Genomic DNA, 23,918 nt, shown 5'->3' on the forward strand with positions numbered 1-23,918 from the left:
AGCTTGTAGTACCTGAATTATTTGGATTTTGATTATTTGAGGGAAGCTGTTATTCCCAAATTGGTTTCCTTCAGCAACTCCCTTGGAGTTAGTGCATCTCAGAGGATGTAAAGTCATTTTCACGTTAGTCTAAATATCCCCTGAATGGAACTGGCACCTGAGTTGAACTCAAGATCTGTCTACTTTCCTGCTTTGCTGGGAACATAGCACAAGCAAAATGGTTGGGACCAACGTGTCGCTCAGATTTTAGGGGTTCCCAAGCCCTGCTGGGGAAGTGACCCAGGAATGAAAATTGTGAGGACTAGAACAGGGCCATGGACCCCTAGTTGTGTGTTCCTTGGGAGAACAAACCGTGGTGTTGTGGGTCCGTTTGAGAGCCTCCGCAGGTCCCCATGTTCTCGCCGGCAGCAGTGGCGGCTCTGTGCTCTTCTGGCTTTCTCCTGGCGCTCTTGAGGGGTGTCGTGTCTCCTGTGCCAGCCTCACACCACTAATAACTTCCTTGTTTTCTCCACTGAAGAGGCCTCTCCTGATGCGTAATTTTTCTGTCCACAGGAGCACTTGCCGAAAGATGTTCGCAGCCACTTCCTGTTTCTGTGAAAAGCAGAGGGGGCACCGATTCCCATCACCCACCCGAGCCACTGCCCCCCTAAACATTCTGGTCCTTAGCCTTGCCCTGACCCTGCTTTCTGGCTGAGAGCCATCGCTGTCTCGGGCCGCTTTACGTCATCACCATCCCCAGCACTAGCATTTGGCGTTATTTTCAGGGCCATTTTTTACATAGCTGTTGTATTTGAGTTTTGTTTTTCTCACTTTGTAAGAATGACCAGATCCACAGGAATAATAAAACAGCAGAGCCTGCACAGATACATAGGTGAGGAGCCTCCTCCAATGTCTGCCCAAATGCTCAGTGTATGCTTACCCCAGCATCCCCGCCACAAAGGGGACGGATGCAATTCCAGTGTGTGCCTCTGCAAAATGACACATTGTGACATGGGAGAGCCTTGTCCAGTTGAAACCCCTGTGGTTCGTCTGCAGATGCAGAGTCTCTGTATAGTCAGCAGTTCCCAGGCATGACCTGCCCAGTTAAGTAGGAGTTACCCTATTAGAGGAATTAGAATGCAATAACAAATAAAATACAATATGCTTAATACCAAAACAATATGAGAAGTAACAGGATTCGTCTTGTTCAGGATCGTGCAGTGTCCAGGTTTAGGTGTGCTCGCAGGACTTTTCCGGTGCAGCAGTAGTCAAGGGAGGGGATGCAGAGGTGAGGCAGGGGCAGGAGAGGGGCAGGGGAGCCCTGGCCGCCCTCCTTCCCCAGAGCCCAGCATGGCCTGTGCAGTGTGCAGGTGGCTCTCTTCCTAGTCTGGGAGCAGGTGTGTGTCATGCCACAGCTGAGTGCCACGTGGCCTAGGTATACACTGGCAAAGGCAGAAAGCAAACCTGCCATTTTCTCCTTCTAATTTCAAACTTAATTTCCTTGCACCATTTTTCATATGTTAAGAACCTTTGAACAGCTGGCAGCTCTCAAATAAAATAATGGCAGTGTGGGAAAGCGCGTTCGTCGGATGAGCTGGCTGCCTCCTGTTGCGCCTGGCACTCCTGAGTGCTCAGTTTCAGTCCCCAGGCAGGCAAAGACCATGACCTTTCCTTCCTCGAAGGCGGTGCCACGCAGAGGTTAGAAGCACAGACTGCAGAGGTTTGGTCCTAGTTCTAGTGCTCTCTTGCTGTGCGACCTCAAGCAAGTTCGTGTGTCCACGTCCTCACCTGTAAAAGAGAGTCCTGAGAGCTGAGCTCAGAGGTTTGTTGCTGGGATTCATTGAGGTAATGTGGAGAGAGCGCGTAGACAGTGCCTGGTTCCCATTGCTGCTGCTGTTTCAGCTCTGCTTATCATTATCCTCAGCAGCAGCCTCACACAGCCACCCTCAGGGCCTGGTGCTGATCTCCGTGTCTAGCAGATTTACTCAGTAGATATTCTTGAGCACCTTTGACTAGCCCAGAATGGCTCATCTGGGATCCCTTGTAGCTGTCAGGACACTCCCTGTCACATAACCAGCTGTTCCTCAACTCGCATTCTTCTGGACTGCTTTTTCTTCTCTGAATCTGCCACTGGGCAGCTGGGTCTATCAGGTTACCTTCTGGTAAATAAATATAGTCCTCCTCATTTCTGGCTTGTCATCAGCTTCACAGGGTGTGTGACTTAGAACAAGAAATGCAATTGAGAAATCAGCCTTCATCCTGTTCCAACTGAACAGTCTTCCACCATTTGCATTTGATCGTCTCTGAAGGTGGGATGCAGAAGACAGCTTCGGGCAGATTGCTCCCAGGGCCTGGTGCAAGGGTAGATAGAGGTTCCTTCGCTGAGCAGGCAATGGTGGTATGCTGGGCCCTCTGCTTTGCCTCACACCAGCATTGATCACCTGACAAATCATTAGCAATCAAGGGTTCCCATTTGCGTCGAGAAGCTGAGCAGGTACTGGTTCTGAGTGTAATTCAGTGCTTTGGGAAATTTGATTAAAATGTGAAAAAGATGCTTCCCAGTCATAGAGCTGTAAAGACTGTCTGGTATTATACAAAAGACAACACCAGTCATGCCTGCTGCTTTAGCCGTCTCTGAAGGAACAATTAGAGTCGTAGTCAGCCAGGGGGCACGACTCTCTGTGTCGCCGAAGTTGCAGTTCTGTCGCATGTAGGGTAGATTCATCCTGAGTCGAGTGATTGCTTGTTGCTTTTGAGGAGGACGTTGGCGTTCCCCTAGTGCGGTGGCCTTTCTGCATTGTTCTTCATATGATTTTTATGTAAGGGAATTACCGGCTCACTGTTTTTCTCAGAAAACCAGATGGCTGCACTGACATGTTCACTGGAGACTTCTGAGATTCGTGCCAAGCTTATTAGCATTTCCAGTCTCTTGGAAAAACTAAGAAGACTAGGAAACTAGAATGCGTGTGTTCCTTCCCTGAGAAGTGGGCTTCTGCTATGAATAGCAGTGCGGGCCATGTGCAGCTTTTATTGATCCATCATTCCCTGGGTGGCTGTGGCTCGGCCTCCTTCAGCCCCACTCCCTATGGCTCACCCCATCACCACTGCAGATTTTCCTGTCTGCTTTAAATTGTGGACTGAAACCCTGTATCCCCTAGTGAAATACAGTTCCAGCTCAGAGAGGCTTCATCACAGCACTGACATGAAAAGACAAACAGAAATCTGACTTGCCGTGTTATCCATCCAATAAAAAAACCACCCAAGGGTAGAGGAATAGATATTCATCACTTCCCAGCAACTCAGCCAAGCCTGTGAGTTTAAGTGCAATATTTCTAGGTGGATTTAGAAAACCCTTTCCCTGGCAAAGCAAAGAGTTCTCCTGACAGCTCATTTTACCAGTGGGCCAGCCTGTCTGGGTTAGAACAAAGGGAATTCTGCCCGTCTGATTTGGGCCAGATAGCAGTTTTCTGTTTCCCCAGTGATTTGTGTACTATTGTGGAAGTTTGAATTCTTTTCCATAAGTTAAGCAGAACTTCCTCTTCGACTTGCCTGGCTCTGCCTTTATCTGTAGTCAAGCTTGGGCTGCCGAGGTGGCCTCTGCCCTGGTTTAGCATGAGCAGAATAATAGCACTGGCTTGAAAAGAGATTCAAGAGATGATTACAGGATTATTCAGTAGGCTTTTCACCAGAGAATTTATCTGTTACAAAGAACATGTAGGGTTTTTTTTTATTATTATGGAATTTTTACTGTGCCTGTGTGTGTATTCCAGCAGCTACAATAGCTACACTTGGAGAGCCCTTTTGTTAGAATATCTTGCTTCTTCCCAGTATCTCATTTTTTCCAGAATGTTCTTTTGGTTAATGAAAGGTCTCTGAAAGGAGTGGAGGTGGAGCCTTAGGTGCAGTGTGAACTTCAAAGGAATATTTCAAGAAAAGTGTGGTTTGATTTGAATTTCTGTAGGTAAGGAAGATCTACTACTTAACATGTATATCCTCTGAATTTGGAAATTTCAGCCTTCCCTTCCTGAGCAGCACAAGTTTTGATTTTTCTTATTGAAATAGTGGGGGTGGGCAGGGTGCTGTGGCTCACGCCTGGAATCCCAGCACTTTGGGAGGCCGAGGCGGGCGGATCACTTGAGGTCAGGAGTTCGAGACCAGCCTGGCCAACATGGTGAAACCCCGTCTTTACTAAAAAATACAAAAAAAATTAGCAGGGTGTGGTAGCATGTGCCTGTAGTCCCAGCTACTCGGGAGGCTGAGGCAGAAGAATCGCCTGAACCCACGAGGCAGAGGTTGCAGTAAGCCGAGATCGTGCCACTGCACTCCAGCCTGAGAGACAGAGTGAGACTCCATCTCAAAAAATAAATAAAAAAAATAAATAGTGGGGATGGACTTAGCTAAATTTCTCAATTCTGCCAAAACTATCTGAGCTGGCAGCGAGCTGTAGTACAGGACGTGGTAAGTGTCTCAGGGCTGGTCATATGCCTAATTGTGGATATTGCAGTATTTAAAGGTGAACATGGTATGAAAAGAATGAGTGCTCGCGTGTGATTTCCACCACACATACATGCTGATGGGAGATACCAGTTCCATCTGCTGATATTAGGTTGGTGCAAAAGTAATTGGCGGTTCTTGCCATTGAAAGGAATGACAAAACCGCAGTTACTTTTGCACCAACCTAATACTGAGCAGCTGCCATGGTCCAGCATGGACTTAGCTGTAGCCTTAGTGTGAACAAGGAGAGCCTGGCCCTGACTCATGGGCTGACAGTCCAGAGGAGAAGAAACGGTACAGTCTTGATGAAAGAAGTCTCCAGCTGATCGTTTTCCCAGAACACAGTAAGAGGCAGGGTCTGTTTTACGTGGCTCAACTCAGAAGGCTCGGAGGCTGCTGCCCTTCCACCTGCTGTTAAGCGGCCTAAGTGGGTCACATGTGCCCATGTTCTCCCTCATTTTGAAAACGTTTCAGAACCATCCCTGTCTATTTCTTGTCATTACGTGAGGTTCAATACAGTTATGATCCACTTTTGATTTTTCAGAGGTAGAATATTCTGTTTGTGCTTTCTTGATTTGCTTTGTTTTTTTTACCCTCTTTTCTAGCAATTACTAGGACTTCAGCAGAGGACAGGCCTGGAAAGAGAAAGGGGCGTTAAACTCAGGCCAGATATTTTAGGCCCAGTTTACAGCTCAGGGCTGGAGGTTGTAGGTTGCACACAGCAGACACGGAGAAAGCAAGTGAGTTTTGGGGATGTGGAATTTCACCATCCTCTGGTCTGCAAAGCCAGGGCTCTCTAAAATGTGTTTATTCTTTTGAGAAAATGCTATGTAAATGCACAGTGACAGTAGTAGAATAGTTTTCATTAGCTAAAAGTGATCAGAATTTTCTGGTGACATCTCAGGGTTTAGCAAAGAAAAAGTGGCTGTCTCAGAGGAGGCAAAGGGTGACAGTTTCAGATTTGCCTTCAGAATGCTGATCTTTCATTTTTGGGGAGGCTTTATATAATTTTTTTTTTTTTTAACAGAACGAAGTCGGCCTACTGGAGTTCTTCCAAAATGTGATAAAAGAAACTAGGGCAGAGCCAAAAAAGGTGACGAGTTGGGTCCTCAACATTTTTCTGGGCTATTTAAAGCAAGAGAACCTCGCTGTCAGTGAGAGGTGAGTGAGGTCTGGGATTAATTTCTTCCTTTGTGATGAGGTCTGCCCAGAAGCCCTGGAAATAGGGCAGGTCCAGTTTTTGGCCCTCCCTGTTCTCCCTCAGGATATCCTGACATGACACAAACATCCCCTGTGGATTCCACATTCTAAATATGTTCTCTAGCCTGTGTAAAAATGTATTTATTTCTTCAAATCTATGGCTGTGCACTATGTTTTTTGCACTGTGTCAGAGTCTGGGGGCACAAAGATGAATGAGACGGACATTCACAAACTGTGGAGGTTGTAGATCTGTAAGGAAACAGCCACCTCAGGGTGATCCTCATGTCAGAGGCACACACAGGGTACTGAGAATGCACCAAAAGGGGAGCTGAACGGACGCTGGGGCGCCAACCAGGGCTCCCCTCTGGAGGGGATGCTTGAGCCACGCCCTGAAGCACTAGGGAGAGTCACTGTCCCTGTGAGAGGGACTGGTTGCACAGACAAAGTGGAGCAGTGCCGAGCTCAGAGACCAGCAGGCAGGGCAGCCTCAGGAAAGCCAGAAGCTGCAGGAGTCTGAGGCAGGCAGGCAGGAATGGTGGGGACAGAGCTGCAGAGATGACCAAGGGCCACCTGGAGGACTATGTCTGCCTTTTATCACCAGCTCTTGAAAGCTGTGGACTGCAAGTTCATGCCAGTTTCACACTGAGGAAATGGAGTGCATCTCAGTCAGCTCAGGCCACTGTAACAAAATTCCAGACTGGGTGGCTTAAGCAACATGTCTTTCCCATGGTTCTGGAGGTGGGGAAGATCCAAGATCTAGGTGCCAGCCGATGCAGTCCTGGGTGAAGCCCTCTGCCTGGCTCACAGATGGCCTCATGTGGCATGCAGGAGTTGAGGGGTGAAACAGGAAGGAGGGAGGGAGAAAAGGCCCTCCGGTCTCTTCTTACAGGAGCAGCATTCCCGCCATAGGGACCACACCCTCATGACCTCTTCTAGACCTCATTACTCCTCGAGGGCCCCATCCCCTAAGACCATCGCGGTTCAGTATAGGAATTCGGGGTGGGACACAAATATTCAGTGTCAGAGAGCAGACTAGAAGCAGGAATTCCATTTGGGAACCTCTTGCAGGAATGCAGATGAGAAATGCCCCAGGCCTGAGCCCAGGTGGCAGTGGCTAGACTGAAGTGAGGAGGCCAAGTTGAGAGCAGTTATTTCAATTGGCACAACTTCCAGATTTCTTGTTTGGGTAGAGGAAACAGAGGGCAGACTTCAATGTAGGAGGAGCTAAAGGAAGAGGAGGAAACTTAACAGGCCAGGGGTGAGGGAAGATGCCGTAATCCATTTCAGACGTGCTGACTTTGAGCTGCCTGCAGGACAGACATCCCCTCACAGGGCTAACCAGTAGGCAAGATCTATGAGTCTGCAGCTGATGAGATCTTGGGGAGGTTTGCAGTTGAGAGTTCTCGTGGGTTCATTATTCAGCTCATGCTCACTTTGCCTCTGCTGTGTGCTAAACTCTGTGCCCGGCATGGGAAGCACAGTCCCTGGGACAGACACTGTCACTGAATCAAAGGACAGGCAGCCTTGAAGCTGGTGGCTACAGTGCAGTGACGGGGGGTGCTCTGGAGGGAAAGAAGGTGGCAACTAAGCTAAGACCTGAGGAAAGGATGAGCAGGCACGGGCCAGGGCTGACGGGGAGAAGTGTTCCAGGCGTGGGGAACAGCACGTGGAAAAATCTGAGCGGAGTCTGGGCCTGAGAGTTTGGGGAATGCAGGGACACGGCGCAGCGTAAGTGAAACTTGGACTGAGCAGCGTCTGTCCTTGAAGCCATTGGACAGATGAGAACTTTGAGGGAGTGTGTCGTGCTAGGGTGGCTGGGGAAGGAACCTGAGGCTCTCTAGCCTTTAACTGGGAGGCATGGGCAGAGAGAAGGAAGTGGAGGCGCGACAGCACAGAAGTAGAAGGAAAACGAGGAAACCAGGGTGGGTACTGGGGACACAAACCAAGGGAAAGGCAGGTTTGAAGAAGGAAAGAATGGGCAGCAGGTGTCACTATGGGCATTAGGAAGAGAGTTCCCTGGAGGCACATAGGCAGGCAGGTGGCAGGGCCTGGCAAGGTCCCAGGGGCAGGGAGACCCAAGCCAGGTGGGTGTGTTATTGTCTCAGCAGCATCCTGGGGAATGAAGACAGACAGATATTGACAAATAACTCCCAACAGTTGTTTGCTCAAAGAAGTTAACTCTAGACGGTGTCAACCCCATGTTCAGCCGCTGGCTGTGAATGCACACATCCATGTGTTAGTGTGGCCAGGGCGTTAGTTCCCTTCTTGAATCGGCTGCTCACCGGAAGTGACCTTGAATGAGATCCCCCTCTGACCTTCAGTTTCCTCACAGCAAAGTGAAAATGGCAGGACCTGCCTCAGAGAGCTTTTGAGGGGAAAATTCACAGTGCCTGGCACATCGTGGGCCTCGGTATTAGCTACCTTCTTTTTTCCAGGGTGTTGTGCTAAATACCAAAGCGCCTGCCACCCTCATCCCATCTGCTGAACTCTGTAGCATCTGCTGCCTCTTGGTCTTTTTTTTTTTTTTTTGAAACAGAATTTTACTCTGTCACCCAGGCTAGAGTACAGTGGTGCCATCTCTGCTCACTGCAATCACCTCCCAGGTTCAAGCAATTCTCGAGTCTCAGCTTCCTGAGTAGCTGGGATTACAGACACCCACCACCATGCCTGGCTAGTAGAGACAGGGTTTCACCATGTTGGCCAGGCTGGTTTCGAACTCCTGACCTCAAGTGATTCACCCTCCTCAGACTCCCAAAGTGCTGGAATTACAGGCGTGAGTCACTGCACCCAGCCTGCCTCTTGTTCTTTCATCCCTGTCCTCTCAGACTTGGCCTCTCCATTCAGAAATTCTGCTGTTTATGCTGAAATTCTATGATCCCAGCACTTTGGGAGGCTGAGGTGGGCGGATCACTTGAGGTCAGGAGTTCGAGACCAGCCTGGGTAATATGGTGTCCGTTCTCTGGAGGCAGGAGCTGTGCGGAAGACTTTATAGATGGGATACAGCTCTACCAGAGCCTTCAAGGTTGGATAGGATTTCACAAGGGAGAGGGCAGTGCCTACCCAGAGCCCAGGTGCAGGAACGGCAAAGAACTGGCATGATTGGTGTAGCTGGCAGGAGCAGAGGGTGAAAAGTAGCCAAGAGGTGTGGCTGTGTGCAGAGCCGGAGATGAGCCAAATAGGGAGCCTCTGGAATGTTACTGGGGTTCAGCCCTGAACCCAGCAGGTCCAGAGCCCCACTCTGTGGTATGTGGGGGATGAACAGGACCTGGCCCTGACCCTACAAGTGCTGTCAGTCTCCTGGGGAGGACTAGAACTTGAGCATCAGAATTTTAATTCGAGACAGAATGGGCTGCTTCCAGTGTTGGAACTAGACACAGTGCAGTGGGAACAGAGAGGAGGGAGATTTACATTAGCCAGAAGATTCCAAGGAAGCTCCAAGAAGATGAGGTGTTTGTGCTTCTGGAGGAAATAGAAATGTTTTAGCTTTAAACTTACCGTTTTTCTATGTTGTTGGTTAAAATTTATGGAATTGCTGAGCTTTAGTCTTGGAAGAGACCTTAGGGATCTTCAGATCTTTCATTTAGCAGACGAGGAAACGGAGGCCCTAGGAGATAAGGTGACTTGCCTCAGATGGCACAGCTCCAAAGACTGGAAGCCAAGTCCCTGGACTTGTGATTGGCTTCTTTATATGTTGGTCTGTGAAGTTGGGGATTTAACAACCATTTTGCTGGCCTCTAAAGGAGCTGAGGGATAAATTCGCCTGTTGAGTGGACCTGGAGCCCCTGTTATTTACCCAAGAAGTTCATAAGCACTAGAGTTTTCTTTTCTTTTTGAGAAGGAGCCTGTCACCACCAGGCTGGAGTGCAATGGCACGATCTCAGCTCACTGCAACCTCTGCCTCCTAGGTTCAAGCTATCCTCCTGCCTCAGCCTCCCGATAGCTGGGACTACAGGTGCGCACCACCACGTCCAGCTAATTTTTGTATTTTTAGTAGAGACGGGGTTTTACCATGTTGGCCAGGATGGTCTCAATCTCTTGACCTCGTGATCCGCCCGCCTCGGCCTCCCAAAGTGCTGGGATCACAGGCATGAACCACCGCACCTGGCCAGCACTAGAGTTTTAAGAACCTGAAGGGTACCCAATTCGAAATAAAAGTAGGCTTGGTTGTTCCAAAATCAAGTAAAGAGGAAGCAGGCAACCGTTCTGTTTTACGGTTTAAATGGAGCAAGGACTGAGAAGCCAAAACCAAACCATAGCAGCTCTTTTCCTACTCAGTTCAAAGAACGTTTAGCTGCACTGATATCCCAGCCTACCCACAGAGCAGACGTTAACTAATGAACAGCCTCAGCTGCTAGGGCTGATGTGTCCAAAGCTTCGAAGGGCAGTAGCTGCAAAACTAGCTAGTCTCATAGTGACACCCAGGCAAGGAACATTCTAGAGATCAAATTGGTAGAGAATGATTTTGTGAATTAGCATTCATTTTTAAATACCTCTCAGAAGACTGATGTTTGAAGGGTCCAACCTCTTGTTGAACTTGGCTTTTTAATTGAGTATATTGCTTTGAAAGGTTGGTTTATTTGGTTAACAACTTCTGAATTACGAGTAACAGGTTTAGTTCAGTTAAGAAAGTGGACATTGTAGATTTCCTGACCAAGAATGTCATGGTAAAATTAGGCAGGTGCAGCTATCCAGTTGTCCAAGCCACTTGAGTGCCCCAGTGTTTCTGGTGAGCAGGCAGTAGTCCCTAAGCACTGAAGCAGGGAGGCTTTTAAACCAAGAAGGGACTGGCGGCGGGAGGAAGATGTATCCCACAGCGTGCAATGTAGGCTGGCGTCCAGGGATGGGCTGCAGGCATTGAAACCTGTTGGTGCTCACCGTGGCCAGAGCCACAGCAAGTCAGAAGTGGCGGTGTCAAGAATGCAGAGGGAGGATGGCTGTAATTCATGTTTGGAAGGATCACTGGGATCTGGTAAGAAGGTACTAGATTTTTCAGGGAGTAGGTGATGAGTAAAGCGAAGACAGCGTGATAATCTGCACCCTGGTAACTACAAGCATGGTGCTGTCATCAGCTGAGACAGAAGATGGGTGGTGGGAAATGGCAGAGGAGCTGGTCTGTGAGGAAGACAAGTTTGGCTTAGGATAAGGATTGGGAAACTGTCGTATAGTTTCTGTATAGCCTGTGACTATAGTTCTGTATAGCCTGTGACTAAGAATTGTTTTCACCTTTGTTAAAACAAAGAAGCTGTGTGACAGAGAGCACTCACCAAGCCTCAAATATGCACTCTCTAGCTCTTCCCACAAGTTTGTGGTCCTGGTTTAGAGCACATTGTCTGGCTGTGAATGGGGTCTCTCAGGAGGTGGTTGAAGTCAGCAGGGGAGGGAAATGGGGCCTGAGGCAGCAGTGCAGCCCTGGGCTGTGTGTGCGTCCTCCTCTCAGCTGGGATCAAATCAGAGGACCCAGGAAGAGGGCACCAGACTCACCTGGCATGAATAGGCAAGGAGCAGCAGAGGGACAGGCGAGGAAGAGGGGGAGATTCCAGGGGTCCAAGAAGGGGTTTCACAAGGAGCTTTCAGTGCAGCCCCAGAAGTCAGGGCATAGTGGGATGGGGAGAAGCTGAATATTTGGTCACAAGCGAGGGGGGTGATTTTTAAGAGAAGAGCATCTGTAGAGGGCTAGGCACAGAATCCAGATGGCATGTGCTTACACAGGGCGGGCAGTAGCCACTGGTATTAGATGAAAATTGTTGTGACTACAGGGTCAGCTGAAGGCATTTTCAAGATAGGGAGATTGGAGCATTTGTGAAGCCATGAGATTCAAGCCACAGAACACGGGAAATTAGCATCTTTGGTTCGTAGAAGCGGACAGTGGGTGGTGGGGTTCTGAGCAGGGGTGGAAGCGTTGTTTGATGGAAGAGGAGGAGGAGAATGCCCTGGAAGATTCTCAACTCTGGCTCAGCTGATGTCCTTGTGAAATGGGAGGTGAGGGCATGTGCAGAGGAGGGGAGTGGGAAGGGGGCAGCCTGGAACAGCCACTTGGTGGGGCACCACTAGGTGTGCAGTGAAATCCATGAGATGAACACAGAATCCTCGTGCGCAGCAAGTGCCCCCTGGAGGGCCAAGTCCCAGTGTCTTCCTTCTTCTTGCATCCTTTTTAACAGACGTGGAGAAGGTGCACTTTGGGCCTGAGATAAGCTTGGGGATTGAGACAGGCAGCATAGGGGTAGGGGGTGGTTGTAGAAGCATCAGGGTGTCTGCTCTCCTCATCCAAGCTGGAGATGGAGCTGTGATCCTGAATGAGCTCTGAGGGACTGGACAAATTTTGGAGCTTTGAAAGAGCCCCTTTCCCCTCCTCAGTCAATCCGCTGGCCTCAGAATGGGAGAGAAGAGAGCAGCACACAGAGCTGAAGGTCGCAGAGTCAGTTTCTTCTTTAGCAGAGACACATTCACTGTCCGGAAACCAATATTATCTGACAGCAGCAAATCAGTAGCCTGTGCTGCTGCCGCCATTGCGTGTCAAGTCTGAGGTTTATTTATTGAGCTGATGAGTGGGGTCTTTCAGGGTCTGTGTGACAGGTACTGATCTTTGTCATTGTCTGACTCAAGTTTAGCCCTGGCATATGTGGAATTACCATGTGCAGCCTGCCAGACATCCCTGTGGGTGTGAGGAAGCCTGTGACACAAATATGATGACCTACTGTGTGACAGGCATTGTGGGGACATAAAGGTGATGGAGAAATCCCAAGTGTGATTATGTCAGTGGAGAGATTTTATAGTCTAATTTTATTACCCAACTGATGAATTGAGGTCCTTACATGAATTTCTCAAAGATGACGTATTTTTAGTTATTTTGTGTTCCTTAAAGTTCTGTCCCTCTGCACCCCATCTTTTATATCATTGTTGCAGTCTGGATGTTTGGATCCTCCCTCAAATTCCTGCGTTGAAATCCTGACCCCTAAGCTGATGGTATGAGGAAATGGAACCTTTGGTGGGTGATTAGGTCATCAGGGAGGGCCTTCATGAATGGAATTAGCTCCCTCATCAAAGAAACATCTAAGCGCTTACACCACATGGGGACACAGCAACAAGATGCCATCAGTGAGGAAGTGGACCCTCACTAGACGTGGAATCTGCCGGCACCTTCATCTTGGACTTCCCAGCCTCCAGAGCAGAAATAAGGCTTCTATGGTTTATAAGCCACGTCTCCTTTGGTACTAACCTGTTAGAGCAGCCCAGACAGATGAAGATAATCATCGACTCATGTGAGGCTGAGGACCTTATCTTTCACACACTCAAGAAATCCAGTTCCACCTCAGTGCTTATTGTGGGTTCTACGCAGAGTCTACATTCTAAGATAATTGGCCATTGTATTTTCTAGGATTGGAGAACATCAAGCAAACCACGCTTTTAGAAAAACCTTCCTTCCTTTTACTTGTCAGTAAAGGTAGGAGGTTGAAAGGGATATTAGTGTGTTTAGCAGCGCTCTGCTCCTCTTCCTTTTGAGGTTTAATCAGGGTGGTTCACAGATGTTCTGAATACCAATTTAGCGACACCAGATAGTCTCCAAACCTAATTTTCACTTGGCATTGCCTTTTAGCCATACTTTGGGATAAACAGACACTTAAAGGATGATAAGCTGCCTCCGTACATCAGCTGTTTTAAGTGGACAGCCCTAATAGGGTTTCACTGGACTTGAATGAGAGTACAGTAAGTCATACCTGGTTAATGTGCACTCCATTGACCTGGAGTCCTGGAAATCAGCATAGGGATTAATAAGCTGTAGTTTCCTTTTTATATTCTAAGCACACCCAAAGAAATTAATTGTGAATGATAGGAACCAAAACTTAAACAAAGGATGTTTTCCAGTGGCATGAAGCATTTCAGAAGCCTTCATTTACACAGGCACACTAATGTGCTATTTATTTCATTCTGACCTTTTTAAAATCAGTCCCCAAATGACCTCAGATGTACAGCATTTCATTAGCCTAGTTGCTGTATATATAGGTTGAGTATCCCTAACATGGAAATCCAAAATGCTTCAAAATCTAAAACTTTTTGAGCATTGGCGATGATGTGCAAAGGAAATGCTCATTGGAGCATTTCAGATTTTAGACTTTCGGATTAGGGATGCTAAACTGGTAAGTATAATGCAAATATTCCAAAATTCAAAAATATCCCAAATTGGAAACACTTCTGGTCCCAAGTATTTTAGATAAGGTATACTCAACCTGTATTTAGAAGTCACAAAACCACACGTTTAAAAGAAATAGTTTGTAATTCACTGTTGTCTTTTCCATAATTTAGGCACTCACCCCTACTATTAATTTACCTTAAAGTGAATTAATGACACTTTACTGTTTCACAGTGTATGTTTGCCCCTGACCTTTTATATCATGGAATATTGGCAAATAAGTCACATCCGAGAAATATAGGTATGGTAGATTCTAGGCCCTTCTGTGTACAGAAAGCTGTTGTGAGCCTGCAGAAGAGAAGAGAGTATGTATCAGGTTCCCAAGGATGGATGAAGATGAGGCTGTTAGTCATGTGTTTCCTTGCAGAAAACTGCTTACAATTAAAAGGAATTTATATTTGCACAGAAACACTCAGAAAAGTGACTTTTTTAGCTGTTTTTTTTTTTTTGGCTGATCTTTCAGTTGAAAATATTTAATTACTAGAGTTTATTTTCCCTTTCCTGTTGTGGTTCATGAATTTTGCAGCCACCTCCTTTTCTTGACTAATTACACTGAGCAGTTGTCGGTTGCTACAACTTCTGCCAAACAGCTGTTATTGTTGAGTGATAAAAGAAAGAATACTAGTCACAAAAATTGGTTATATCCTAAGATATAAAATAAATAAAATAAAAGAGAGCCCAGTTGGCCTGCTGTTATCATCCCTGGCCGTGGGTCTGATTGTTTACACCCATGAAATCAAGTGTTCTGATTCTGAACAGCCATTCATGGATGCCCTGACAGTATGCAGTGTAAATGTGTTTTCTCTTTTGGGGGCCACCAGTCCTGTCACACCCTCTGCACTCGCTGAGCTTCTCGACCTGTTGGACAGCAGAACGATTTCTTCATCAGCAGCTAAACAGGTATGTCCATACTCCCTACAGCTTCTGACTGCGCCACTGTCCCGAGAAATGTTTTCTGTGACACCCCAATGCCATCCTTGAGTGACTTTCATCATGAAAGTAGTAAATGCTTTTAGTGATTTTTTTTTTTTTTTTTGCTCTGTCGCCAGGCTGGAGTGCAGTGGTGTGATCTCAGCTCACTGCAACCTCTGCCTCCCGGGTTCAAGCGATCAGCCTCTCAGGTAGCTGAAACTAGACCACCGTGCCCGGCTAATTTTTGTATTTTTAGTAGAGATGGGTTTCACCACATTGGTCAGGGTGGTCTCAATCTCCTGGTCTCCTGATGCTTGGCCTCCCAAAGTTCTGGGATTACAGGCATGAGCTACCTCGCCCAGCCATAGTGAAAGCTGAAAGGTAGAAACATTTAGCAAGGATATGAAGCCAATATGAAGCCAATATGTGCAATGCAGCCAGTTTGGTTCTCATCATCATCACTAACCTGAGGGAATAGTTATTGTCTGGTTCTGCCCTGAACTTCTCCCCCTAACATGTCTTCCCTGGGCCTTTTACACCTGAGCACTTTGCCTCATGCCCAAGGCAGCCTCAGCTCAGCTCTCAGCCTACCTGGGGCTCTTGTCCTGCCCTCCACAGCCTCCCAGCCAGTCCCAGGGCCTCCCTTGTCCCTGCTGCACAGTTGCTCTTGGAGAGTCTGTCCTCAGCACGGAGGGTGAAGTCAGACAGTAGATAAAATTTTACAGACATGCCCAGTGTGTGAAAACTCAGAAAAATAGCATCATCCTAAGCAGCTTTCGTCTGTCTGTACCTTGACCTAACAGTGCTGGGTGGGTGAAAGACTCCTGGAATTCAGAAAATTCTTTAAAATACATACTCAGAAAGATAAAGAACACCAAGGCAGCTGCCTCATCTCAGCTTCAGAGATCGCAGCTGTCAGTGCTTCAGCCAGGAGTTTAATGTTATTTTAATGGTGTCTTTTGCATGTAACGTTTATCTGCACCGACAGTAGTGGCAGGTTACAAAGGGAGGCTGGGGGAAAGTGGCTGCTTTTGGCTAATGATGAGGCACCGTGGCGCACACACTGGGCTGGGTGCTGTGGAACTGGAGACAGGACCAATAAAGTCTCTGTTTACCCACCTCCAGTGAGGCTGTCAACTACAGGGACCTCGCCGCGTTTAGGAAAGGCTCTCGCTTGTCTGGATGTCAGGGGAATACAAATGTTTATTACAGTGCTCAGCAGTTGCAGGAAGATTAGATGGCCTGAGGGTGGAAAAAACCACTATACATATATATACAGAAGAGCACATGAATTATAGCATGTGAAATGAAAGAAGGAAAAAACCTTCCCCTTCCTCCTACCCATCCTGCCCCACAACAAAACAAAACAAAAAACCTAGTGAATAAGATAGTTCCAGTAGGAAGAAATGGAAAATGTTGGAAGATGCTGACAGCTGGGTTCAGATGTAGAGACGCTTTCAGATTTTATCAACTTCCAGCATGTTGAAAGGAGGTGGCTTCTGTGAGGCAGGCAGGTGAAAATACAAGCCTGGCTAGAAGGGCGTCTAGTGTGTGCTGCGTAAGGAGATCGCCCTTATGTGTCAGTGCGTTGGGGTTTTTTGTTTTTCTGCCTTTTGTTTTCTGTTTTTTAGGAAATTACTGATTTTCTAGGGGAAAGTAATATATATTGATTATAAAAAATATAAGTAGTACAGAAAAGGATTCTCAGATTCTACCACCTTGAAATAGCTACCTTTAATATTAGATCAACATAAGGAAGGAACTAGGGGGAGGAGTGAGGAAGAAAGGATAGCAACAAAGACTTTCAAAATCTGAAGTTATAGGGTACTTTTTCAAGTTCATTTCTTATTTTAATTATATAGTGTCCTGAACATTTTATCTGGATATTTTATGTATTTATTCACTTTGTATTATTTATTTTTATTTTATCTGGATGGTGTGTGAAAAGTCATCTTTGTTGCGTCACGCATCCGTCCTTCACTCCTTTTTAGGGCTAAATGGGCTGCTCGTCTGCCAAGCCCCTCTACCGTTGTATGGACACACCCCATTTTGTCTGTCCATTCGTCAGTTGATGGATATTCGAGTTGTTTCCACATTTGGCTATTAGGAATAATGCGACCTTGAACAGTCATGTACAAGTGTTTGAGCATAGGTTGGGTGTATACCTACAGGAATTGAATTTCTGGGTCATAAGGTAATGCTGTGTTTAACATTATGAGGAAGTGCCAGACTATATTCTCAAATGGCTGCACCTTCTTACAGTCTTATCTGCAGTGTGTGAGGGTTCCAGTTTCTCCATGTCCTCACCAGCACTTGTTATTGTTCATCTTTTTGATTCTACAGGCATCCTTGTGGATGTGAAGTTGTATCTGACTGTGGATTTGAAGTTGTATCTGACTGTGGATTTGATTTGCATTTCCATAATCTGTTGAGAATATTTTTGTATCTTATTCTATAGTGTACTTTTTTTAAAAAGAAAAAATGTGTTGCAGTTATTTTTTTTCCAGATTTAACAGAAGAGTCCAAGCATGGCATGGGTTTTAGAAAGTAATGAGCCAAAACAGAAAAACTCTCTGATCCTACTGGTTATTGGTATTGCCTCTGGCAGAACTGGAAGAGGCTCCATTAAGTGATTAGATGACCAGGGGATAAGGAAGAAAGGCGACTGAGTGACTAACTCTTAGGGATGACAGACACACAGAAAGAAGAACCCTGTTCTGAGAGCAGAATTCTGAATTCCAAAGAGCCTCCCACTTTGTGCTCTGATCAGTTATCAACCTGCCTTCCTCTGCCTGTCTCTCATCAACTTACTTGTGCATTATTTTCATTCCCTCTGCATTTCACTGCACCCTCCTCCCAGGTGTCCTGCCAGTGCTTCCGAGATTTACAAATCTCATCCCTTCAGCACCCCAGGGCCAGGGGAGTTAAGAGGTTGCTGCCACAAAGCAGCCCTGTTCTTCAGAATCAGAAATAGAAGCTGGGAAATTATAGATCATTATGAGCAGTTACCTCCTGATAACTGTAGACAAAAGCATCCCGTGTGCCCCTCACAAGACCCAGGCTGTGTATTAAAGTGGCAGGTGGCATCCCATCTCCTCCCCTCACTAAAGACAGGGTCAGCTTGGACACCTCGGACTCGCAAACTGTCAGAGTCACAGCTAACCTGAAAACAGCCTCCCAGGATTCCCAAGCCTCTTGTGACTCAGAAGCTCTGGATGTTGTCCAGATGCTGGTCAGTCATGGTTCAAGGGAAATTTTATGGGGTGTAGGTGCATCTCCTTCATGCACGTCTGGAAATAGATGCAGATGATCCACCATCCCCTGAATCGTCCAGTTTTCGTTTCTGGCAGGACCCAGCTAGATTGGGTGCCATAGAGACAGAAATCGCATTTAACACACAAGTGTGCCATAATAACACAAGCGTGCCATAATAAGCGTGCCATCTCTTGTCTACTTTGGGGTCTGCTTTAAAGAGAAATCACCAAAAACCTTTTAATGAACCAAATGTGATCTATCATGCACTAAAGCTGTATTACAAATGACTAGATGTCTTTTTCTGTCTTTTAGTGCTTCAGTTATCTGCAGTTTACTGGGCCTGGCTTTCTTGGGGGCTTGGGTTGATGTTTATGCCTTTCTAGAAAAGTAACCTTTCACAATACTTGCCTTTGACCGAAAAGGGGACTCCCTTCTCTGTAACTGTCACAGTTCCCTCCCTGCCATGTCCCTTAACAGGTCTTTCCTCCATATCCTGACCTTGGAAACCCAGGACAGGCAGGGAGATGCTGGGGGCCTGTGTGCTGTCCTTCAGGATGCTTCAAAAATAGCTTTAGCTGGAGAAACAGTTGGGTGGTAGTTAAGAGGGTGTGTAAATTCAGTCCTCAGGGAACCAAAGGCCAAGTCTCTGCCCCATGCATCAGAGCTGGCTCCAGTGTCTGTGTGTGATGGGGGTTCCCAGCTTGCATTACCCAGTACTTCTGGTCGGCCGTTTATTAACACAGAGGACCAGCACTGTGCTAGAAATTCCTCATTCCATCTGTTTGTCTTGGGTCGGCAGCAGCAGGGCCTGGGAGCTGCGCTCCTGGCTGGAAACAGTTGCACTTGGATATCACTTTCCAGAGTGTGATTAAACACAGACAAAAGCTGAGGATTTATGCTGCAGCACAGGGCTCGGCAGCCACAGAGGCCACTCTGTGAGCATCAAAAGGGCCAGGAGTAGGAGAGTCTGGCCGGGAGACAGGGCGTGCCACCACTACCCCATCACTCCCACCCTCCTGGGGTCCAGCCAGAAGTGTGCAATCCTTGTCTTAAACAGGATTGAGTGGAGGATGGGCCAGCTGGCATCTATTTTATCAGCCCAGTGAGCTGGGAACTGGGGACCTGGACTGTCGTGGCCACTGCACTCATTTGTGGAGTTAACAAACATATGTATTCTAACTCTGGGAGGAAAGAACATGTCAGCCACCGGGTTCCCATATGTTCCAGGAGGCTGCTGAATGATCTTTCTCTAGCGTCACTGCTTGGTACCTCCAACCGGCCTGGCCCTTATTCTCGGGGAGCAGCCAGCCTCTGTGTTTGAAGGCATCAGCTTCTGCATTTGAGGCGTCTGTCCTAGTGGTGTGCTGCTTCTCCTGGATGGTGTGACTGGAAGTGATCCCTGAGCACTCTGCCACTCTGCTTATTTTGGCTCAGGCAAATCCAGCCAGCATTCAAGCTGTGGGTCCCGCCAGGCAGAGGCTGGCTCCCTGGCCAGCCTGCTCAGGGTCTGCTGTGTGCTTCCTGCCACAGCAGCTACCTCAGGCACGGAGGAATCGCTCCCTGGTCGGTGTCTGCAGAAGCAGACCCAGGAGTGGCCCCGCCTGCTTCCAGGCACAGGCTGCTCGTCCGCCTGGTTTTCCTGGAGGGAACCGCTGCGTAGATTTTTCATGAGCAAGTCCTTACAGGTGGTTTCTGTTTTGAGCCAGGTTTTGAGGTCTTTCTTCTCTCTTCCTGAATGTTGGACATATTCAGCTAGGAGCTTTTTGGGAGTCTGTGCAGATGTACAGAATCAACACTGGTCAAAGTCTAGATGTATCTACCAGGAGGGGATAATTAAATTATGATAAATACATTTGATGGATACTAGATCTTTTTTATTAAGAAAGTACTTCTGTAATAAATGGAAAAAAGCAGAACACAAACTGAATATACATTATGATCACAAGTATGTTACAAAACAGGAAGAAGATGGGAAGGAAAAACCAAAATATTAACATTGGTTTTCTTGAGGAAATGGGAATGCCGGTGATCTCTTTTGATCTCTCCTGTATTTCCTTATATTTTCCGCAGTGAATATGTATTAACTTTTATCATTAGAAAATGTTCCTTAAAATGTAAGTCCTAGTTCAAAAAATAAACATGGCAGAGAAAGGGGGCAGACGGATTCCTCAGACTTACAGGGCAGCTCCATGGAACGCCATCCAGGTTCCCCGTGCTTCTGCTGACAACACTGCACTGATAAGCATGTTGAGGGCAAGAAGTTTCCTCCTGCTTCTGTGTCCAGCTTCTCCCAATGGCTTCCTCATTGTCAGACCATATACATATTCGCTGAATTGAGTTGGATGCATATGTAGGGCCAGGCTTTTCCTGAGCAGTCGGGCAGTGGCAGAGAAGTTCCCTGTGGGGAGCTTAGCCAGGACCTGCAAAGCATACCTCCTTGGCCATCGTCACGGTACACGTTCGGAGGCGCCAGGCTGAAGGCGCAGTGCCTGTTGTAGTGATGATAAGTATTTGTGATTTGTTTTCAGATTGGGGAAGACTTAGAGCCCTGCTGAGACTCAGAGCATCTTCCTTTTATTTGCTTTGCTGTTCGTGCTAATTATGGAAGAGCTCTGTTTTTCCAGGAGGAATGGCTCCTGGTTGGCCCATTCTCAGCCGCCAAGGTAACAGGGAATGTTCAGTGTTCAGTCATGACTGCAGGCTGGACGGAGGTGGCACCCTCAGGAGACCAACAGAGGAAGCTCTCCTCCCTGCCCCCAGTTCTGGCTTTTGCTACAAGACACAAGGAATGAGAAAAACAGCTATCCTAGGAAATGCCTTCCTTGAAAATGGCTTCCTCTTTCTTGGGTTTGATGAGTTTGGGGATTTGTTATCATTTTTTAAGTAAAAAATACACCGGTCATTAGCGTTCATTATCCTACTCTGATTTGGGTCCAGCTCTACCTGTAGGAGATGAATGTGGTAGACCAGGGGCCCCTGTGGATTGTAATTTATGTTTTCAGTTGTTTGCCATTTTGTACCTTCATTATGGGGCCACTTTCCTGCCCCCTACAAAAGTCATCTTTCCCAGCAGGCTGTTTCTGGACTTTATTTAGTACCGTGGTTACCTCCTGTAGGCTGTGTGGCCCCATCCTTCACCAAAATGTCACCTCAATTAATTAATTCAGCAGCCGTGAGACCAATCCATCACTGGCCCTCTGACTCCCGTCAGCAGGTGCCCGTGAGTGATAGGCACCTCCACGCCTCCCGTGTGGAGTCAGCCGGGGAGGACTCACCATCCCTCTGGGCACAGGGGCTGGCCTGCGTCCTCTCACACCCTGTGCTGAGGGAGACAGCCTCAGGAGGAGACCCCGAGTGCATTCATTCCATCTAGCTGGCTTCCTCCTCCAGCCCTGCACTCAGGGATACCTCAGGAGAGCCAAGGCCCTGGCAGGGCAGGCATGTGCCCTTTCCCTTCAGGCCAGGCTCAAGCAGCGGGGTCTTAATTGAATCCACCCCAGTGCCACCACAGCGTGGCAGTGCAAATGGAGCTGCCAGAAGAGCTGACTTCTCGCTTCTCTTTCCCCTCCCTTCTCTGGCCTGTAGGTGTTTGAGGAACTGTGGAAGAGGGAAGGGAAGACTCCAGGGCAGATTGTTTCAGAAAAGCAGCTTGAACTGATGCAGGACCGCGGGGCACTGGAGCAGTTCTGCTACTCGGTGATGAAGGACCATCCTCAAGTGGTGACTGTCTCGGGCAGGGGAGAGGGCCAGGGCTAGGACTGCCTGCAGAGCCAGCCCCAGGACACGGCCAGAGGCTTGTCCTAAGAATGGTTGGCCCAGTTTCATCAATCATTCCCTCATTACTTTTGTCATCTTTTTAGTTAAGGTCAGAAGAGATGAAATAGGTGAATATTGGAAAAATGCAACTTCTTTTCCTATAAGGAGGATACCACCCCTAGAGTTTGCTCTCCACGGAGGTGTAGTTTAAAAGGGTGTCTGCAAGCTCACGAAATCCAAGCTGTGACCTCCCAGGCGTGTCACCCTCTCCCAGGGTTGGCATTTCGAATCTGTTGTGGTTAGTGCTACTTCATAAGGACCTCCCAATAAGGAACCAGCGGGTGTGCCTGCAGAGCAGGGAGAGTACAGGAGCTTCAGCTTCATGCTTCTAAGAGGTGGGAAGAAAGGCAGAAGGGAAGGTGTTTATAAATTGTGGAGAAAATCCCTGATGGGAGCATGGCTGAAAACCAGGTCATTTTGTGTTCTTAGCACAGCACAAGACAGAAAAGCTAAAACGAGTGGCATCCCTCCCTCCCCAAGTCTAGTCATATTGTCTAGAGATATTTTTCAGTGGGGAAAAAAAAATTATTAGCATCTTCTTCAGAATAATGCCCACTCACCCACCCACCCATCAGCTTGCCGGGGACACTCACAGCTCTGTAAAGAGCTCTCAATAAGGAAAATGATCCTACACCGGGCCTCACAGTCTCATCTTCCGGCCTCATCTGTGGTGACTGATAAGGACGCACTTGTAGTTACAGGCTCGTTCACTTGAGTGCAAATCGTCACGTCATTGCCCTTGGAGACAGCACAGAGCAGGAGGCTGAGCGGTGGCCCTGTCAGTCAGTGGCTATTTGATTGACAGGAATTCAGCGCCTCCTGACTTACTCACTCCCCCACCCAGTGCTCTGTAAGACTGGGCCAGTGTGTAGATCTGCTTTATGACTAAGGGATTTCCTTGGTGGGGAGCAGGGAGAGAAGGAAAGCTGCACATTTCAGCTGAATGTTACTGAGAATCAGAGCGGTGTCCTCACTGATTAAACACAATGATTCATCTCAGAGAGATTATCCCTCCCCAGACTCTGTCCTCGGTCATGGTGGTGTCCCAGAGGAGAGGGCCCTGGATCCCACGTGCCAGCTTCTCTGGCTGTGAGCAATCACTTCTTGTTCATTTTAATCAAAAGGCAGAGTAGCAAATATCTCCTTTGACAGGAGCCTAGAAACCTACTCAGAAGTTAGGCCCCTCCCCTTTTTCTGTTCCTCATTTTATCTCTAATACTAGTGGAAAGAAGCAGAATTTAATTTTCAGCAAACTGAAGCCTTAGTTTGGGATTTGGGGGCATGAGTCTCTTCATTTTCTCCTCTTAAGCAATTTCTGTCTTTGCAGGTAATGGATGTGAAGAAGGGAAACCCCAGAGCTATAAATAAACTGATCGGGTTGGTCCGGAAAGCGACACTAAACCGAGCAGATCCAGCCATGATCAAGGAAATCCTGGAGAAGCAGCTGTCATTGTGAGATGTTTGGGGTTCCCATGCCCACGGGAGAAGCGTGTAGCCTGACTGGGAGCAGGAGCCTGTGAAAGCTGATGCCCGTGTGCCCTGAGAGCTGCATCTCTCAATCCCTGGCCTGAGCCACAGTGATGGTGTTGTGTGTCACCAGTGTTCTTACCCTCTGGGCCCTGTGCCAGGAGGTGCCTCCACAGCCGACCAGCAGCCACACCCACCTGCTTCATCCACCTCAGGAGTGGCCTGTGATGGCTGCAGCAGTGATGAAGGAGTAACACCTTCTTGTGTTAAGGAATCCTAAACTAAATAAAAATATATGTTAGAGATACTGTTACCCATTCTAAGATAACTTCATTCTGCAGTTCCTTCAACAAATATTTCTGAGCACTTCCTGAGGGCCAGCCATTGTTGTAGGTGATGGGCATTAGCAGGGGTCAAGAGACTGTAGTTTGGATGTAGTGTTTTCAGACCTAAACACAGGTTAACAAAGATGAAAACACAACGAAATAAACTGGGCCAGTATAAACAAACACACAGTTGTTCAGGGTGGTCTCAAGTGGGTGGGGAAGGAGGATATTTTTTTTTTTCCCCAGGAAATAAAAGCTTTTTTTTTTTTTTATTGCATTTT

General features: G+C 47.5%; 1 protein-coding gene across 5 annotated transcripts in view; it reads left to right on the forward strand.

The window, feature by feature from the left end:
* GATB (glutamyl-tRNA amidotransferase subunit B) overlaps positions 1–23,624 on the forward strand; it is an 88,479-nt gene extending 64,855 nt beyond the window's left edge. For 2 of the 5 annotated variants that reach the window (XM_012470031.2, XM_012470034.2), the window contains 5 exons: positions 5,501–5,634; positions 14,683–14,761; positions 14,911–14,982; positions 21,614–21,748; positions 23,172–23,624. In XM_012470031.2, the coding sequence (XP_012325454.2) occupies positions 5,501–5,634; positions 14,683–14,761; positions 14,911–14,982; positions 21,614–21,748; positions 23,172–23,300 (549 nt within the window). In that variant the 3' untranslated portion in view covers positions 23,301–23,624. The remainder of the gene's footprint in view (positions 1–5,500; positions 5,635–14,682; positions 14,762–14,910; positions 14,983–21,613; positions 21,749–23,171) is intronic. The other 3 variants (XM_012470032.2, XM_012470033.2, XM_064383815.1) reach the window with 3 other exon arrangements.
* The last annotated feature ends 294 nt before the right edge of the window (positions 23,625–23,918 follow it).

The sequence above is a fragment of the Aotus nancymaae genome, unplaced genomic scaffold (genome assembly GCF_030222135.1).
Source record: "Aotus nancymaae isolate 86718 unplaced genomic scaffold, 86718_ANA_hifiasm-v0.15.2.pri h1tg000033l, whole genome shotgun sequence".
NCBI classification, from domain to species: domain Eukaryota; kingdom Metazoa; phylum Chordata; class Mammalia; order Primates; family Aotidae; genus Aotus; species Aotus nancymaae.